The 16,912-nt window shown below is 47.8% G+C and overlaps 1 protein-coding gene across 5 annotated transcripts in view; it reads right to left on the reverse strand.

Annotated features, from left to right (window-relative positions):
• MAPKBP1 (mitogen-activated protein kinase binding protein 1) overlaps positions 1–16,912 on the reverse strand; it is a 373,799-nt gene that overhangs the window by 145,985 nt on the left and 210,902 nt on the right. For all 5 annotated transcript variants that reach the window (XM_063947904.1, XM_063947905.1, XM_063947901.1 and 2 more), the window contains exons 11-13: positions 6,610–6,756; positions 4,752–4,939; positions 4,579–4,670 (exon numbers count right to left, since the gene is read on the reverse strand). In XM_063947904.1, the coding sequence (XP_063803974.1) occupies positions 4,579–4,670; positions 4,752–4,939; positions 6,610–6,756 (427 nt within the window). The remainder of the gene's footprint in view (positions 1–4,578; positions 4,671–4,751; positions 4,940–6,609; positions 6,757–16,912) is intronic.

Below are 16,912 nucleotides of genomic sequence, written 5' to 3' on the forward strand. Positions count from 1 at the left end.
TAGGAGCATTCTTTGTTTCACACCAAGATACTGCTTCGCCATTACCTCCTTCCTAGCTTTTATCAGAGTAGGGATAACTTCCTCCGGAATACCTCTCTGCTAGGATTTTGGTGTTCAACCGCCATGCCATCAAACGCAACCGCAGTAAGTCTTGGAACATGCAAGGCCCCTGCTGTAACAGGTCCTCCCTGAGAGGAAGAGGCCACGGATCTTCTGTGAGCATTTCCTGAAGATCCGAATACCAGGCCCTTCGAGGTCAATCTGGACCCACGAGTATTGCTTGTACTCTGTTTCGTCTTATGATTCTCAACACTTTTGAGATGAGGGGTAGAGGAGGGAACACATAGACCGACTGAAACACCCATGGTGTCACTAGGGCGTCTACCGCTACTGCCTGAGGGTCCCTTGACCTGGCACAATACCTCCGAAGCTTTTTGTTGAGGCGTGACGCCATCATGTCTATTTGAGGAAGTCCCCAAAGACTTGCTATCTCTACAAAGACCTCTTGATGAAGTCCCCACTCTCCTGGATGGAGATCGTGTCTGCTGAGGAAGTCTGCTTCCCAGTTGTCCACTCCCAGTATGAAGACTGCTGACAGAACGCTTACGTGATTTTCTGCCCAGCGAAGAATTCTGGTGGCTTCCGCCATCGCCACTCTGCTCCTTGTCCCGCCTTGGCGGTTTTCATGAGCCACTGCTGTGATGTTGTCTGAATGGATCAGAACCGGTAGGTCGCGAAGAAGATACTCCGCTTGTCGTAGGCCGTTGTATATGGCCCTCAATTCCAGTACGTTGATGTGTAGACAAGCCTCCTGGCTTGACCATACCCCCTGAAAAATTTCTTCCTTTTGTGACTGCTCCCCATCCTCGGAGGCTCGCGTCCGTGGTCACCAGAACCCAGTCTTGAATGCCGAACCTGCGACCCTCTAGAAGGTGAGTACTCTGCAGCCACCACAGGAGAGACACCCTGGCCCTGGGGGACAGGCTTATCTTTCGATGAAGGTGTAGATGGGACCCCGACCATTTGTCGAGAAGGTCCCACTGAAACGTCCTTGCATGGAACCTGCCGAAGGGAACTCGAGTGCATTGATGAACAGACACTCTTTTTGGTTTTAGCAGGTCCCTGACCATGTTCTGGATGTCCTGGGCTTTTTCTATTGGTAGAAAAACCCTCTTCTGTTCCGTGTCCAGAATCATGCCTAGGAATGATAGTCGAGTCGTTGGAAGCAACTGTGACTTTGGCAGATTGAGAATCCAACCGTGTTTATGTAACACTCTCAGGGAGAGTGACACGCTTTTCAGCAATTGATCCCTTGATCTCGCCTTTATCAGGAGATTGTCCAAGTACGGGATAATTGTGACACCCTGCTTGCGCAGGAACACCATCATTTCCGCCATTACCTTGGTGAAAATCCTCGGGGCCGTGGAAAGCCCAAACGGCAACGTCTGAAACTGGTAATTACAGTCCTGTACCACGAAACGCAGGTATTCTTGATGAAGAGGAAATATGGGGACATGAAGGTAGGCATCCTTCACGTCCAGCGACACCATAAAATCCCCTGCTTCCAGACTGGATATCACAGACAGGAGTGATTCCATCTTGAATTTTAACTTTTTCAAGTATAGGTTTAGTGATTTTAGATTCAAAATTAGTCTGACCGAACAATCCGGCTTCGGGACCACAAACATTGTTGAATAGTATCCTTTGCCCTGTTGGCCTAGGGGAACTTTGACAATCACTTGCTGTTGACACAGCTTTTGAACTGCATCTAATACCACTTCCCTCTCCGGGGAAGAGGTTGGCAAGGCCGACTTGAGAAATCGGCGAGGGGGCACCTCTTCGAACTCCAGTTTGTAACTTTGGTATACAATTTCCAACGCCCAAGGATCCACGCCTGATAGGACCCAGACCTGGCTGAAGAGTCGAAGACGTGCCCCCAACGGTGCGGACTCCCTCCGTGGAGCCCCAGCGTCATGCGGTGGATTTAGCAGAAGCTGGGGAGGACTTCTGCTCCTGGGAACTAGCCGAAGCAGGTGTTCTCTTACCTCTACCCTCACCTCTGGCGAGGAAAGAGGAGCCCCCACCTCTTCTGGACTTATGCGACCGAAAGGACTGCATCTGATATTGTGGGGTTTTCTTTTGCTGTGGGGGAACAAAAAAAGTAGATTTACCCGCGGTAGCTGTGGAAACCAGGTCCGCGAGACCATCCCCAAACAAAACTTCACCCTTGTAAGGTAAAACCTCCATATGCTTTTCTGAGTCGGCATCACCCGACTATTGGCGGGTCCACAGAGCTCGCCTTGCCGAAACTGCCATGACGTTTGCTCTGGAGCCAAGCAGTCCCACGTCTCTTTGAGCGTCTCTCATATACAAGACTGCGTCCTTAAGGTGGCCCAAAGTCAGGACAACGGTATCCTTGTCCAGGGTATCCATGTCAGCCAACAAGATATCTGTCCATGCTGCAACAGCGCTACAGACCCATGCCGATGCTATTGCCGGCCTGAGTAAAGCCCCTGTATGTGCATAAATAGACTTTAAGGTAGTCTCCTGTCTACGATCCGCAGGCCGCGGTGTCAGGAGACGGTAGCGCCACCTTCTTGGACAGACGCGTTAATGCCTTGTCCACCCTGGGCGAGGATTCCCAACGTACCCTGTCCTTTGCCGGGAAAGGATACGCCATAAGGATCCTCTTGGGAATCTGCAGTTTTTTGTCTGGAGTTTCCCAAGCTTTTTCAAATAACTCGTTCAGTTCATGAGATGGAGGAAACGTTACCTCAGGTTTCTTCCCCTTAAACATATGTACCCTCGTGTCAGGAACAGAGGGGTCATCTGTAATATGCGAAACATCTTTTATTTCCATAATCATATAATGAATACTTTTGGTCACCTTAGGGTGCAACCTTGCCTCATCATAGTCGACACTGGAGCCAGAATCCGTGTCGGTATCAGTGTCTACTATTTGTGATAAGGGACGCTTTTGAGACCCTGACGGGCCCTGTGACCCAGCCACATCCGCGGATTAACTCCCTGCTGTTTCCTTGGACTCAGCTTTGTCCATTCTCTTATGTAATAAGGTCACATTAGCATTTAAAATATTTCACATATCATACCAATCATGAGTCAGCGTTGCCGACGGAGACACCACAATCATCTGCTCCACCTCCTCCTTGGATAAGCCTTCCGCTTCAGACATGTCGACACACGCGTACCGACACCCTCACACAGGGATATATCTATAAGGGGACAGTTCCCCAACAAGGCCCTTTGGAGAGACAGAGAGAGAGTATGCCAGCACACACCCAGCGCCAACTGACACTGGAAACAATTCCCAGATATAGCGCTTTTATATTAAGTCAATCGTGTAATACACTCACTGCGCCAAAATGTGCCCCCCCCCCCTCTTTTTCAGCCCTGTATCACCGTTCTGCAGGGGAGAGTCCGGAGAGACAGCTTCTCTTCAGCACACTGTGGAGAAAATGGCGCTGGTTAGTACTGTGCGACCAAGCTCCGCCCCCTCCAGTGGCGGGCTTCGGTCCCGCTCAAATTCACAATCAAATGGTGGGGGATGAACATATTCACTGACACCGCAGCCCATATGCATCTAATAGAAGTATATATTGCTGCCCAGGGCGGGCGGGCGGGCGGCCCCCCCCCCCGCTCCCCCCCCCTCCCTGCACCCATCAGTGCCTGCCGTGTGTGTAACTTGTGGGAGCAATGGCGCGCAGCGCTTACCTCAGTGAAGATCTGAAGTCTTCTGCCGCCTTAGAAGTCTTCTTTCTTCGTTATACTCACCCGGCTTCTATCTTCCGGCTCTGCGAGGAGGACGGCGGCGCGGCTCTGAGACGAACGGCAGGGGGAGACCTGCGTTCCGATCCCTCTGGAGCTAATGGTGTCCAGTAGCCTAAGAAGCAGAGCCTATCATTTAAGTAGGTCTGCTTCTCTCCCCTCAGTCCCACGATGCAGGGAACCTGTTGCCAGCAGTGCTCCTTGAAAATAAAAAAACCTAACAAAATTCTTTTATCAGAGAAACTCAGTAGAGCTCCCCTGTAGTGCACCCATTCTCCTCTGGGCACAGAATCTAACCGAGGTCTGGAGGAGGGGCATAGAGGGAGGAGCCAGTGCACACCCATACTAAAAGTTCTTTAGAGTGCCCATAACTCCTACGGAGCCTGTCTATACCCCATGGTCCTTACGGAGTCCCCAGCATCCTCTAGGACATAAGAGAAAAGCTTTGTAAATAGAACTGTACTCCATGAGCAAGACACAGCTAATCTATGTCATGTCTAAGGACATGTGAAGTAAACAACTCTCCTGGTGGAATACAAAGATCTATGTGAGAGAGCATACTTTCTAAAGAGCATTTTAATAACTCATCATATCTAAGCACACATATATATATATATATATATATATATATATATATATACACATACATACATATACATACACACACAAATATGTATATCTATGCAGCAGTGTAACGAACAGCTCATTAATATAAAATGGGATGCAATTTGATTTATTGGTAACTTAAGTGTATTTATAGTTAGAGTAAGTTCTGACATAGGAATTAGTTACCCATCTCTGGCTTGGAGTACTCCAGGCAGAGGATCTCCGAGTCATGAGCTTCTACTTTCAAGAGCTCTGAGAGAGACTGTAGTTCATGGACCCTGTCAGAGAGAAAGAACATGTCAGATCTGATGTTAATACCCAGCCCACTCTTCCTCCAGGCCTACACTTCATGTCATTACCTGAGTGTACCCATTCGGTCTCCTGAGGCCAGGTGCTGTCCACTAGGGCTCACACACACGGAGCGAATGCCAATCTTGGTGTCTAGTGTCTGAGAATCCACTTTATCTCCGAGTCCAGCAGAGATACAGTCTGTGTCCAGCAAAGCCTGTGTATTACTGCTGTCAACCAGCAGGATTTTCATCAGGTCCTGGTAATGCAAACGAACAATTAGTATTTCATGTATTAAACACAAAAAGGAGGTTACTTGTCCATTAAAAAAAGAACATATACAAAGTCAGGATGTCTGAACTTTGATTTAACTTGATTTGGGAAGATTGTGATATCAATGCACCTTAAAAGTAACATCACATGACCTCCCTGCTATCAGAGGACTCTACTTCCTTCCACTAAACCTCTGGCTTCCTGCTAGCCCACATTCCTCACACAGGACATCTACTGCTCTAACTTAGTCACACATCTGCCTTGCTCACAGAAGGAAGCACACAGATAGCTAGAAATACTCTGTGCAGCTGTGAGCACAATGATTTCATGGAATGCTAGTTCTAGCTACTCAGATGGTTGGTTTATCTATTTAGACATATAAACTGAGGAGAAAAAAAGGTGAGCAGGATGAATATACAGATGTGTCCTCATAGATCTAGCCTCAATATACCATGTCTGGTGTGAGTGAGTCGCCAGGACCCATGCAACTCTGCTAATGTCAGATGACTTTTTTCTTTGTCTGAATAGGTGTCTTAGCTGCAACGCAATACTACCAGAACACACCAGGAGCAGGTGCGGATTCACTTGATATATGACACTTGTATAGATGTAGCCACGCTCATCGTTGCTGCGCCATACACGTAGCGCAGGTAGGCGAAGTAAGGCGTGATAAGGCACAAGAGGATCCACAGCATGCAATACATAGTTTCACCACTGGGTGGCCATTGTTCCATGAATGAAAACTACAGCACAGTGCTGAATAACAGCGGATGGATATGGCACTACAGAATACTGAACAATGTAGAAAGCCCTGACAAGCGGGCCAGTGCACATTAAATATAGTAGTTCTGTTTTAATACATTAATACTGCAGGGTGAAAACCGGAATGGCAGGCCGTGTTGTGTTTGCTATTTAACTAAGACGTGTGCCCAGTAATATCAGATTAATCAGCACAGCCTCCTAGTGCATCCTAGTCACATCCAGTAGCGTATATATAATGGGTGCAGTGTGTGCGGTGCACACGGGCCCCTGGGTCCAGAGGGGCCCCCACCGCACCCATTTCTTCTATACTCACCATTCCGGCGTCCATCGGTGACTCTGTGTGGGCCCCCTCCTCTACATCACCGCCGCTGCTAGCACACCAAGTCTACAGCGTATGCGCAGGACTCTGAAAAAATGGAGCGGCGGCCATTTTTTCAGAGTCCTGCGCATGTGCTGTAGACTCTGGCACTGTGCCAGAGTTTCAGTGCTGAGAGCACAAACAGCGGCGGTGACAGCTAGCGGAGGAGGAGGAGGTCCACACACGGAGCCTGCACACAGGTCCCCTCTCTAGAAATGCCAGTGGTCACATCACATTGCAACAGAGATACATTTTTACCAACAAAAGTGCAAAATAGACGCCCAATGCTAGAAGATTCTCACGGGACACGGCGTGGCAAGATGGGCAGGTTGGCGCAACTGCAGCAATAATAGGAGGATATAATGCTAGAAACAAAAAGTCTTCGGCAAAAAAAAAAAAAAACACACACACACAACACGAATACTTAATCTAGCCATTGCCCTAGTAACTTCTATCCTGCATGCATGAACACAATTATGTCTCTGCATAGCACAAATAGTAAAAAGAGTACAGGCCAAACCAGTGCAGACACTCACACTGCTGAGGATGTTGCGGTGCAGGGCGGTGCCATGGATGTTGGAAGTCTCCATGTTCCAGAGACGGATGGTGCTGTCAGAGGAACACGTTATGAAAGAGTTGGGGGGAAGGCAGGCCTGGTTGCCATCCTTCATCTCTGGGTACACCTACAGGATTAAAAGGCAGTATTAACAGACATATGTAGGAAAGTTATATGTGTGTGTGCGTGTGTGTGTGTGTGTGCGTGTGCGTGTGCATGTGCATGTGAAGTGAGCCCAGGTGAAAATGAAATACTTAAAATAAGGTAATGTAGCTCTTATCCAGGAAGTTTACAAATAACCTATTGCATACACTTACTAATAGGCCCTACACACATGCCGATATTCTGAAAGATATGAACGATCTCGTTCATAAATGAACGAGAACTCGTTCATATCTTTCAGTGTGGAGACTCCAGCGATGAACGATGCGCGTCCCCGCGCTCGTTCATCGCTGATCTCCCGTCGGCTGTGCATGCAGGCCAATATGGACGATCTCGTCCATATTTGCCTGCACTTCAATGCAGCCGGGTGACGGGGGGAGTGAAGAAACTTCACTCCCCCCCGTCACTGCCAACCCCGCCGCCGGGTTGCTCGTCGGCCGTATCGGCCGTCGGGCATCTCGGCGGCGCATCGCCGAGTGTGTAGGGCCCTTAACAGTAGGTAAAATCATAATATTGAATGGCAAACTTCGTAATATTTGTACACTTTTCTCAGTCATTAAAAAGCTATTGGTTATACATTAAGTGCCCTGTAGTCTTCATCTTTACTCTGACAGATTTATAATAATGAGGTACAGTATGTAGTCACGGGGCATAGCAGATAGGTCTCATTGGCTGGAATGTCTTGTTCTACTCCCAGATATAAAAAAAGAGAAGAAAAAAAAAATACAACCCCCCCCCCACACACATAACTAGAAGCTTGTTTTTATTTTGGAATGCACCAAAAAAAAAAAAAAAAAAAAAAACATGGCACTTTTTTTTTTTTTTTTTATAGCAACAAATGTCAAGTTGTATTAATGTTCCCTCAAAGAGACCACAACAGACTATGGGCCTAATTCAGAGATGGTTGCAGGCGTGTGGTCGCTCGTAGCGACCGCACCCATCTGGTCTGCGCACACGCACTGACCGCAGTGGCGCGACCTTTCACATTGCGGCTGCATCCAGGAACTAATTGACAGCGGCGGCTATCAGAGGGGCGTCGTTGCAGCATTGGGGGGGCATACCGAACAGAGGCGTGACGGGAGCTTTTTTGGGGCGGCTGCGTGACGTTAGTCGAAAGTTCAAAGGAAGCCTTTTGGAGCTGTTGCCTGCCTGTTATTGACTGATGAACTCAAATGTCGACCCAGATATTTCTACATCTTAGAGCGGACATGAGGACAAAATGGACTTCGGATACTACTGGACAAGTAGTTATCATGATTTGTAGGTCGTCACACACTGAGGTTCCAGGCCCCATTACCTGCCCCACCAGAGCCATGTCACTGCCATTGATGCTCCTTCTGGCCACAGGATATATCCCTGAGCTTCATGCTTACCAACCAGCTGAATGGTTGGCGTCCATCATGGAATCATCTCCTGTGCTGTCTGAGTATGACGCCACCATCTTGGCAGACATCACCTGACTGAATAGCAACCTCCAAGCTTATCTGGACAAGGAAGCCATTTTATGCCAGCTCATTGAACTTTATGCCAGAACTACTTCTCTATAAAGAGCTGCTTCCTGGCTCTTGGCAGCGTACCTGTGCATCTGTTCCAGTCCCTGCGTGTGCATTATCTCCTGCTATCTTACTATTATCTCCAGGTTGTGCTATACAGAGCAAGCTTCAACACCAGCTGCAGTTTGTGAGCCATAACACTGCAAACTCCACAATCAGCTCCAGGCTGTCTGCTGTACACAGCAAGCTCCAACATCAGCTCCAGGCTGTGAGCTATACACAGCAAGCTCCAACATCAGCTCCAGGCTGTGAGCTATACACAGCAAGCTCCAACATCAGCTCCAGGCTGTGAGCTATACACAGCAAGCTCCAACATCAGCTCCAGGCTGTGAGCTATACACAGCAAGCTCTAACATCAGCTCCAGGCTGTGAGCTATACACAGCAAGCTCCAACATCAGCTCCAGGCTGTGAGCTATACACAGCAAGCTCCAACATCAGCTCCAGGCTGTGAGCTATACACAGCAAGCTCCAACATCAGCTCCAGGCTGTGAGCTATACACAGCAAGCTCCAACATCAGCTCCAGGCTGTGAGCCATACACAGCAAGCTCCAACATCAGCTCCAGGCTGTATGCTGTACACAGCAAGCTCCAACATCAGCTCCAGGCTGTGAGCCATACACAGCAAGCTCCAACATCAGCTCCAGGCTGTATGCTGTACACAGCAAGCTCCAACATCAGCTCCAGGCTATATGCTGTACACAGCAAGCTCCAACATCAGCTCCAGGCTGTATGCTGTACACAGCAAACAAATTCCAGACTGTGCTTAATACGCAGTTTACTCCAACATCAAGCAGGTTGGGCGCCATACTTGTGAACTCAGGTTGTGCACTGACCCCAGCAAGACTATGACCAGCACCAGGCGGTCCCCTCTATCCAGCTAATACTGTCTCAGATGTAAATTGTTCCTGTCTTGACAATCCCCTACTATCATAGGATAGTCCCTTAAACAGTAGTGGTAAATTGTTTCTGCCATGTAGAGACACATGCCATAAAAGTGGTCTGGACTACATCTATAGTCGAGATAGGTGTATTGCTTCATTTGAAGGAAAAGGATTAGTTCATTAGAAAGAAAAAGCATGAAAAATAGATCATGGGAATTTGTATAGTCTTGGACCCAACTAAATTACTGTGGGATCCAAAATAAAAGACCCTAAATCCATGCAAAATGGGGAAAGGACCATAGGAGGGGCTTAAAAGCTCCCTTCACGCAAGGCTCTACCAAATCCAGGCAAAACATTTATTCCAAAACATGACAGAGAGCCAGAGACAGAGGCACACACTGAGAGGCAGAGAGAGAGAGAGAGAGAGAGAGAGAGAGAGAGAGAGAGAGAGAGAGAGACACACACACACACACACACACACACACACACAGAGAGGCACAGGGGGAGAGAGACACACACACACAGACACGCACAGAGAGAGACATAGGGCTGGATTCAAATCATATCGCACTCGCTATCTCCCGTCTTAAGTGACGAGAGATAGAGGGGTGACATTCAAAAGTGCCCTATTATTGCACTGATCGCACTCATTAGAGTATGGTTTAGGCGCGTCAAGCGCCTAAACCAGAATAAAGTACTGGGCGCGATCGTGAAGAGACCCGATTGGGAGCCCAACGGGTCTCTTTACGCGCATTTCAGCTTGCTATCTCCAGGGGTAACGAGCTGAATTGAAGTTGTCACGCCTGATGGCAGTAACATTAGAGTACCACCGGCGGGCGCAATAAGGGGCGGGAGGGATAGACGAGCATTTAAATCCGTCCCGTAGATATTAAATAGATACCACCCATTCTCTTACATTTAGAAGGACAACAGTTCACTGAAGGTATCCACACTGTCCAATGCATCCAAGGAGCCAAAACTTGCAACCCTGGCAAATTCTTGTATCAATACCATAGTATCTACTGCGTAAGAACTTTGCAGGATTCTTGTGAATTACTGAGGCCAGACATTTTTTTTTCTATAAAATATGGGGGAGTATTTAGCACAATTGTAAATACCAAAAGGAAGAAAAATATTGTGAGGCAAGAGCAAATTTGTTTTCAACAGGTCAAATGCATTCAGAGCAACTGCTCCGTTTTCCCAGGTTTCTGACGCAATTTCCCACAGCACAGTATAATACTCAGAACTGTGGTCCAGCTGTATTGCCGTTAACCTGATATACCTGTCTGAGGACTTTGCTTATATTCACCCTAGGGATCTGTCCCTTAGAGACCATAAATTAAAAAGGTCAAATAAGATCCTAGAACAGACATAAAAATAAATGATACACTTGCTAGGAATACAATATGTGTGCACAGATTAATGAAGGTTTCCTCTGTTTGACCCTTAACAGCATATTTACATTTCAAATATACATTTATTTTGAATACAATATTATCTGGGGCCACTCACCACAATACCAATATTTTATCTTATTAATAAAACCTATAAGAACATTTTTTTGTACAGCATTATTCTGATAAGTTTATACACATGCATGAAGCCTGGGCATGCTCAAAAGAGGCCACAGGAGTACCAGCAACACCAGGCCCTGCCTCACATTTTGCTATTGGGTCTAACCATTTCTGGTTACAGGAACTACAGACTGGATCTGAAAAAAAAAAAAAAAAAGGAGAAGACGCTATAAAGGGGAGTATTCAATTAGTGTCTGATCCTCTCCGACAGTGATGATCCGACACTTCGTATTGTGGCCTGTTTCCGCCAGTTTCCCCTCTTGTTCCGACCATTCATTTTCGCCCCCTCTCTTTTGGGCGAAAATTAAAGGTCGAAAACGGACTCGTTTGACCCCGGCGGGGGTCGAAAACACATGGATGAGCAGAGTTTCCGCTCATCCATGTGTTTTTCAACATTTCGGAATTTGACAGGGCGGAGAAACTGCACTTCAATTGAATACTGAAGTGTCGACAACTACAGATTATCGTCAGAAAGTTCCGTCTTTTCGCCCTGTCGGAAATTGCAACACTAATTAAATACTCCCCAGAGAGAGAGAGAGAGAGAGAGAGAAAGAGAGAGAGAGAGACACACACACAGAGACACACAGAGAGAGAGAGAGACACAGAGACACGCACACAGAGACACACACACAGACACACACACAGACACACACACAGAGAGACACACAGAGAGACACACAGAGAGACACACAGAGAGACACACAGAGAGACACACAGAGAGACACACAGAGAGAGAGAGAGAGAGAGAGAGAGAATATTTTAGAAAAGAAGGCACTCAAAATGGACTTCGAAACAAAACTTATCCAATAGAAAATACATTTGGGCCCAAGAAAGGTTCAGGAACCCAGTTCCTGATTAGGTCATATTAAATGAGAGGGTCAGATACAGAGCTCCTGCTGAAACATAGCAATGGTTGCTACTGTACTCATTCATTAGGCAACATACAATACAATGCCTTTTTGCTAGAATGTAGCAACTGTGCAATGATACTGTACTGCCCAATGATATTCCCTTGCCTACTGTTTAGCAGTAGAAAAAAAAAAGGATTTGAAATACCTACCGCTAAATCCTTTTCTCGTAGTCCATAAGGGATATGGGGGACAAAATTAGTACGATGGAGTATAGACGGGTCCAAAGGAGCCAGTGGACTTTAAATTTCTTCAACTGGGTGTGCTGGCTCCTCCCCTCTATGCCCCCTCCCACAGGCAGTTATATGTAAAACAGTGCCCAAAGGAGAAAGGACATACTTGAGAGAAGGAAACAGGATAACAAGATGTGTGGTGAGATTTACACACCAGCACACCATAACACAACCTGTCCAGCAACGGCTAGCAACAGAAAAACAGCAACAGCTGAACAGAAAACACAACAGAGAACCTGCAGAAGTCACTGCACAGAGGCGAGCGCCCAATATCCCTTATGGACTACGAGAAAAGGATTTACTGGTAAGTATTTAAAATCCTATTTTCTCTAGCATCCATAAGGGATATTTGGGACAGAATTAGAACGATGGGGATATCCCAAAGCTTCCAAAATGGGCGGGAACGTGCGGAAACTGCTGTAGCTCCGCCTGCCCAAACTGGATATCCTCTTTGGCCGGGGTATCAAATTTGTAGAATTTCTCAAAAGTGTTCTTCCCCCGACCAGGTAGCCGCTCGGCATAGTTGCAAGGCCGAGACTCCACGGGCAGCCGCCCAGGAAGAGCCCACTGACCTCGTAGAGTGGGTCTTCAGACACTGAGGAACAGGTAAGGCTGCCGACACATAGGCCTGTTGGATAGTAAGACTAATACAACAAGCAATGGTCTGCTTTGAAGCAGGACAACTCTTTTTCTGTGCATCATAAAGCACAAACAAGAAATCAGTCTTCTTGACCAGAGCTGTGCGCCTGACATAGATCTTCAAAACACGGACAACATCCAAAGACTCCGGAGAAGCCGAAGCGTCAGAACAGGACGGAACCCCAATAGGTCCATTCAGGTGAAATGCAGAGACAACCTGTGGCAGGAACTGCTGTCTAGTCCGGAACTCCACTCTGTCCTCGTAAAAGACCAAGTATGGACTTTTACACGATAAGGCTCCCAATTCTGAGACGCGTCTAGCAGAAGCCAGGGCCAATAACATCACTGTCTTCCATGTGAGGTACTTTTCTTCTACTGTTATCAGAGGCTCAAACCAGGAGGACTGTAGAAATTTCAACACTACCTCCAAAGCCCAGGGTGCCGTAGGCGGCACAAAGGGAGGTTGTATGTGGAGTACCCCTTGTAAGAAGGTCTGAACTTCAGGCAACACAGCCAATTCCTTCTGAAAGAAAATTGAGAGAGCTGAACTCTGGACCTTAACGGAACCCAGACGTAAGCCTTTATACACACCAGCCTGCAGGAAACGTCGCAAGTGAAACTCCGCAGGCAAATACGTGCACTCCTCGCACCAAGAGACATATCTCCTCCAGATCTGATGATAGTGTTTGACGTCACAGCTTTTCTGGCTTGCACCATAGTGGCAATGACCTTTTTGGAAAGCCCTTTGTGAGCTAGGATGATCCGCTCAACTTCCATGCCATCAAACGAAGCCGCCGTAAGTCTGGATAGTCAAACGGTCCTTGCTGAAGAAGATCCTTTCCTAGTGGAAGAGACCAAGGGTCTTCTATGGACAAGTCCAGTAGAGTTGCGTACCATGCCCTTCGAAGCCAAACCGGCGCAATCAGGATTGCTTGTACTCTGATGTCTGATCCGCTGGAGCACCCTTGGGATCAATGGAATCGGAGGAAATAAGTAGACCAGCCGGTAAGGCCAAGGTGACGTCAGTGCGTCCACCGCACTCGCCTGAGGGTCTCTGGTTCGCGAGCAGTAGCAGCGCTTCTTGTTGAGGCAAGACCCCATCATGTCGATCTGCGGGTATCCCCACCTGTTGACAATCTGTTGAAACACCAGAGGATGCAATCCCCACTCCCCCAGGTGGAGGTCGTGGCGACTCAGAAAGTCTGCTTCCCAGTTGTCCACTCCTGGAATGAAAATCGCAGACATCTCTCTTGCATTTCTTTCCACCCAGAGAAGTATTTTTGACACTTCTCGCATGCAGGCCCTGCTTTTTGTCCCTCCCCGTCAGTTGATATGTGCCACAGGCGTGGCGTTGTCCGACTGAACCTGGATCACCTGATCCCTGAGTAAAGGGGAGGCCTAAATCAGAGCATTGTAGATAGCCCGAAGTTCCAGAATGTTGATCGGAAGAAGGGTCTCTTGGACAGACCACCTGCCTTGGAACTGCGCCCTCTGGGTGACAGCTCCCCATCTTCTCAGGCTCGCATCTGTCGTGAGGAGGATCCAATCCTGATTCCCGAAACGTCGACCTTCCAGCAGGTTGGAAGACTGTAACCACCACAGGAGTGAAATCCTGGCCTGGGGTGACAGCTGAATCATTCGGTGCATCTGAAGATGTGAACCGGACCACTTTTATAAGATGTCCAATTGGAAGGGTCTGGCATGGAACCTGCCGAACTGTATCGCCTCGTACGAGGCCACCATTTTTCCCAACAATTTTATGCAAAGATGAATGGAAACTCGAGCAGGTCGGAGAACCCTGCGAACCATCTCTTGACGTGTTCTCACCTTGTTCTCTGGGAGGAACACTCTCTGAGCTACAGTATTCAGGATCATACTCAGAAACAGGAGCCTTTGAGACGGATCCAGTTGAGACTTCTGTAAATTTAGAATCCACCCGTGGTGAGACAGAAGTTGGATAGTGCGATCTATATGGAGCAGTAGAAGCTCCCTGGAACTTGTTATCAGGAGATCGTCCAGGTAAGGGACAATGTTGACCTCCTGGACTCTGAGCTGGAACATCACTTCCGCCATCACCTTCGTGAACACCCTCGGAGTTGTAGACAGGCCGATGGGTAACACCTGAAACTGGTAGTGATCGTTCAGCAGGATGAACAGCAGATGGGCATGATGAGGAGGCCAAATCGGGATATGTAGGTAGGCGTCCTTGATATCCAGGAACACAAGGAATTCCTGTTGTTCCAGGCCTGCGATAACCGCTCTCAAAGATTCCATCTTGAATTTGAAAACCTTCAGGTAAGGATTCAAGGACTTCAGATTCAAAATGAGTCTCACAGACCCATCTAGTTTTGGCACCACAAACAGACTGGAGTAGTAACCTTGTCCTTGCAGTAGCAGGGGTACTGGAACAATGACCTGGGACCAACTTGTCGATGGCAAGCAGTAGCTTAACACGCATATTTTCCAAAACTGGCAAGCCTGACTTGAAAGATCGTTGGGGAGGCGCACCGTCGAACTCCAGCTTGAAACCCTGAGAGATAAGGTCCCTTAACCAGGCATCTTGACAGGAACCGTCTCAGACGTGGCTGTAGTGACGTAACAGAGCTCCTACCACGAGATCCCCTCGTTGTGGGTGGGCACAGTCATGCCAAAGTCTTTATGGAAGCTGAACTGGTGCTCTGTTCCTGAGAGCCGGCAACAGCTGGTTTCTTAGGCTTACCTCTGGAGCCTCTAGCTGCATTGGAGGCACCCCTAGCCCTACAGCGAAATCTGGAGGACCGAAAGGACTGAGTAGACGGTCCCGGGTAGGTACGCCTAGCAGGCAGAGCCCCTGAAGGGAGAAACGTGGATTTCCCAGCAGTAGCCTTTGAGAGCCATGTGTCCAATTCACCTCCAAAGAGCCATGCACCTGTGAAGGGAAGAGATTCCACATTTCGTTTGGAATCAGTGTCTGCGATCCATTGACGCAACCATATGGCACTGCGTGCAGACACAGCCATAGCAGTGGTTCTAGCATTTATATTGCCAATCTCCTTAAGGGAGTCACAGAGGGCTCTTGCTGTGTCCTAAATATGTTTTAGGAAAGTTACAGTAGTAACCAAGGTCATATCACCCGAAAGACCCTCCTGAACCTGAGTAGCCCATGTACGAATGGCATGAGTCATCCAGCAACCAGCAATGACTGGCCTTTGAGCTACACCTGCAGTAGATTTTAGTGTGGTCTCTATTTTCCTATCCCCCGGGTCCTTTACCGTAAAAGAGCCCGGAGCAGAGAGCACCGCCTTTTTAGAAAGGCGAGAGACTGAGACGTCTACAGCTGGAGATTCTTCACAGAATTTCCTGCCTTCAGGGGCAAATGGGAAGGTATTTAAAAACAGTTTGGAGACCTGATATTTTGTATCTGGATTTTTTCAGGCTAATTTAAATAAATCATCCAGTTCTTTGGAATCAGGAAAAGTGACTGTCAGTTTGTCTTGTGGGAGGAAAAACGACTGCTGATTAGAAGCGTCCTCCAGGTAGAGCTTTAACATATCCCGTATAGCCAATATGAGGGGTTCTATACCCTGTGTAGAGGTGAAATCCCCACTAATGGGGTCCCCATCATCCCCGTCCACCTGTACATCATCATTAGAATCTGATAGGACTGCAGGTAAAGCACGTTTTTGTGCACCTGTAGTAGACAGCGGGGGATGGGAAGCATCAGCCTTGGCAGTTAGGCTAGCCACTGCATGTTGCAGTTCTTGTGTTTTATTGGCATTGGCAGTGAGTTGAGAGGACCTATCAGACATCATAGTTTTTATAGCCCCCAGCCAGGAAGGCTCTGGACTCTCCCCCATGTTGTTATCAGCACTCTGTGATGACTGACTACATTGCTCACATGAAACGGAGCCTGATGAACTAGGGGAGAATCTGGCATTACATAGAAACATAGAATTTGACGGCAGATAAGAACCACTTGGCCCATCTAGTCTGCCCCATTTTTTTGTTTACCATATTTTTTATCACAAACCTTATTTGATCCTCATTTCTTTGTAAGGATATCCTTATGTCTATCCCAAGCATGTTTAAATTGCTTTACTGTCTTAGCCTCTACCACATTTGATGGGAGGCTATTCCACTTGTCCACGGGTATGGGTCGTTGGGTCGACTCAACCCAGGCCGACAATCACTGGGTCGACCACGACATGTCGACATGCCCCAGGCCAACAGGGCAACCAGGTCGACGTGGTCACCAGGCCGACCCGTACCAGGCTGACAGGTGAAAAGGTCGACATGAGTCTTTGCCTTTTTTTGGTGTCGTTTTCTTCATAAAGTGATGGGGAATCCCAATTA

The sequence above is a fragment of the Pseudophryne corroboree genome, chromosome 12 (assembly GCF_028390025.1).
Source record: "Pseudophryne corroboree isolate aPseCor3 chromosome 12, aPseCor3.hap2, whole genome shotgun sequence".
Classification (NCBI taxonomy): Eukaryota; Metazoa; Chordata; class Amphibia; order Anura; family Myobatrachidae; genus Pseudophryne; species Pseudophryne corroboree.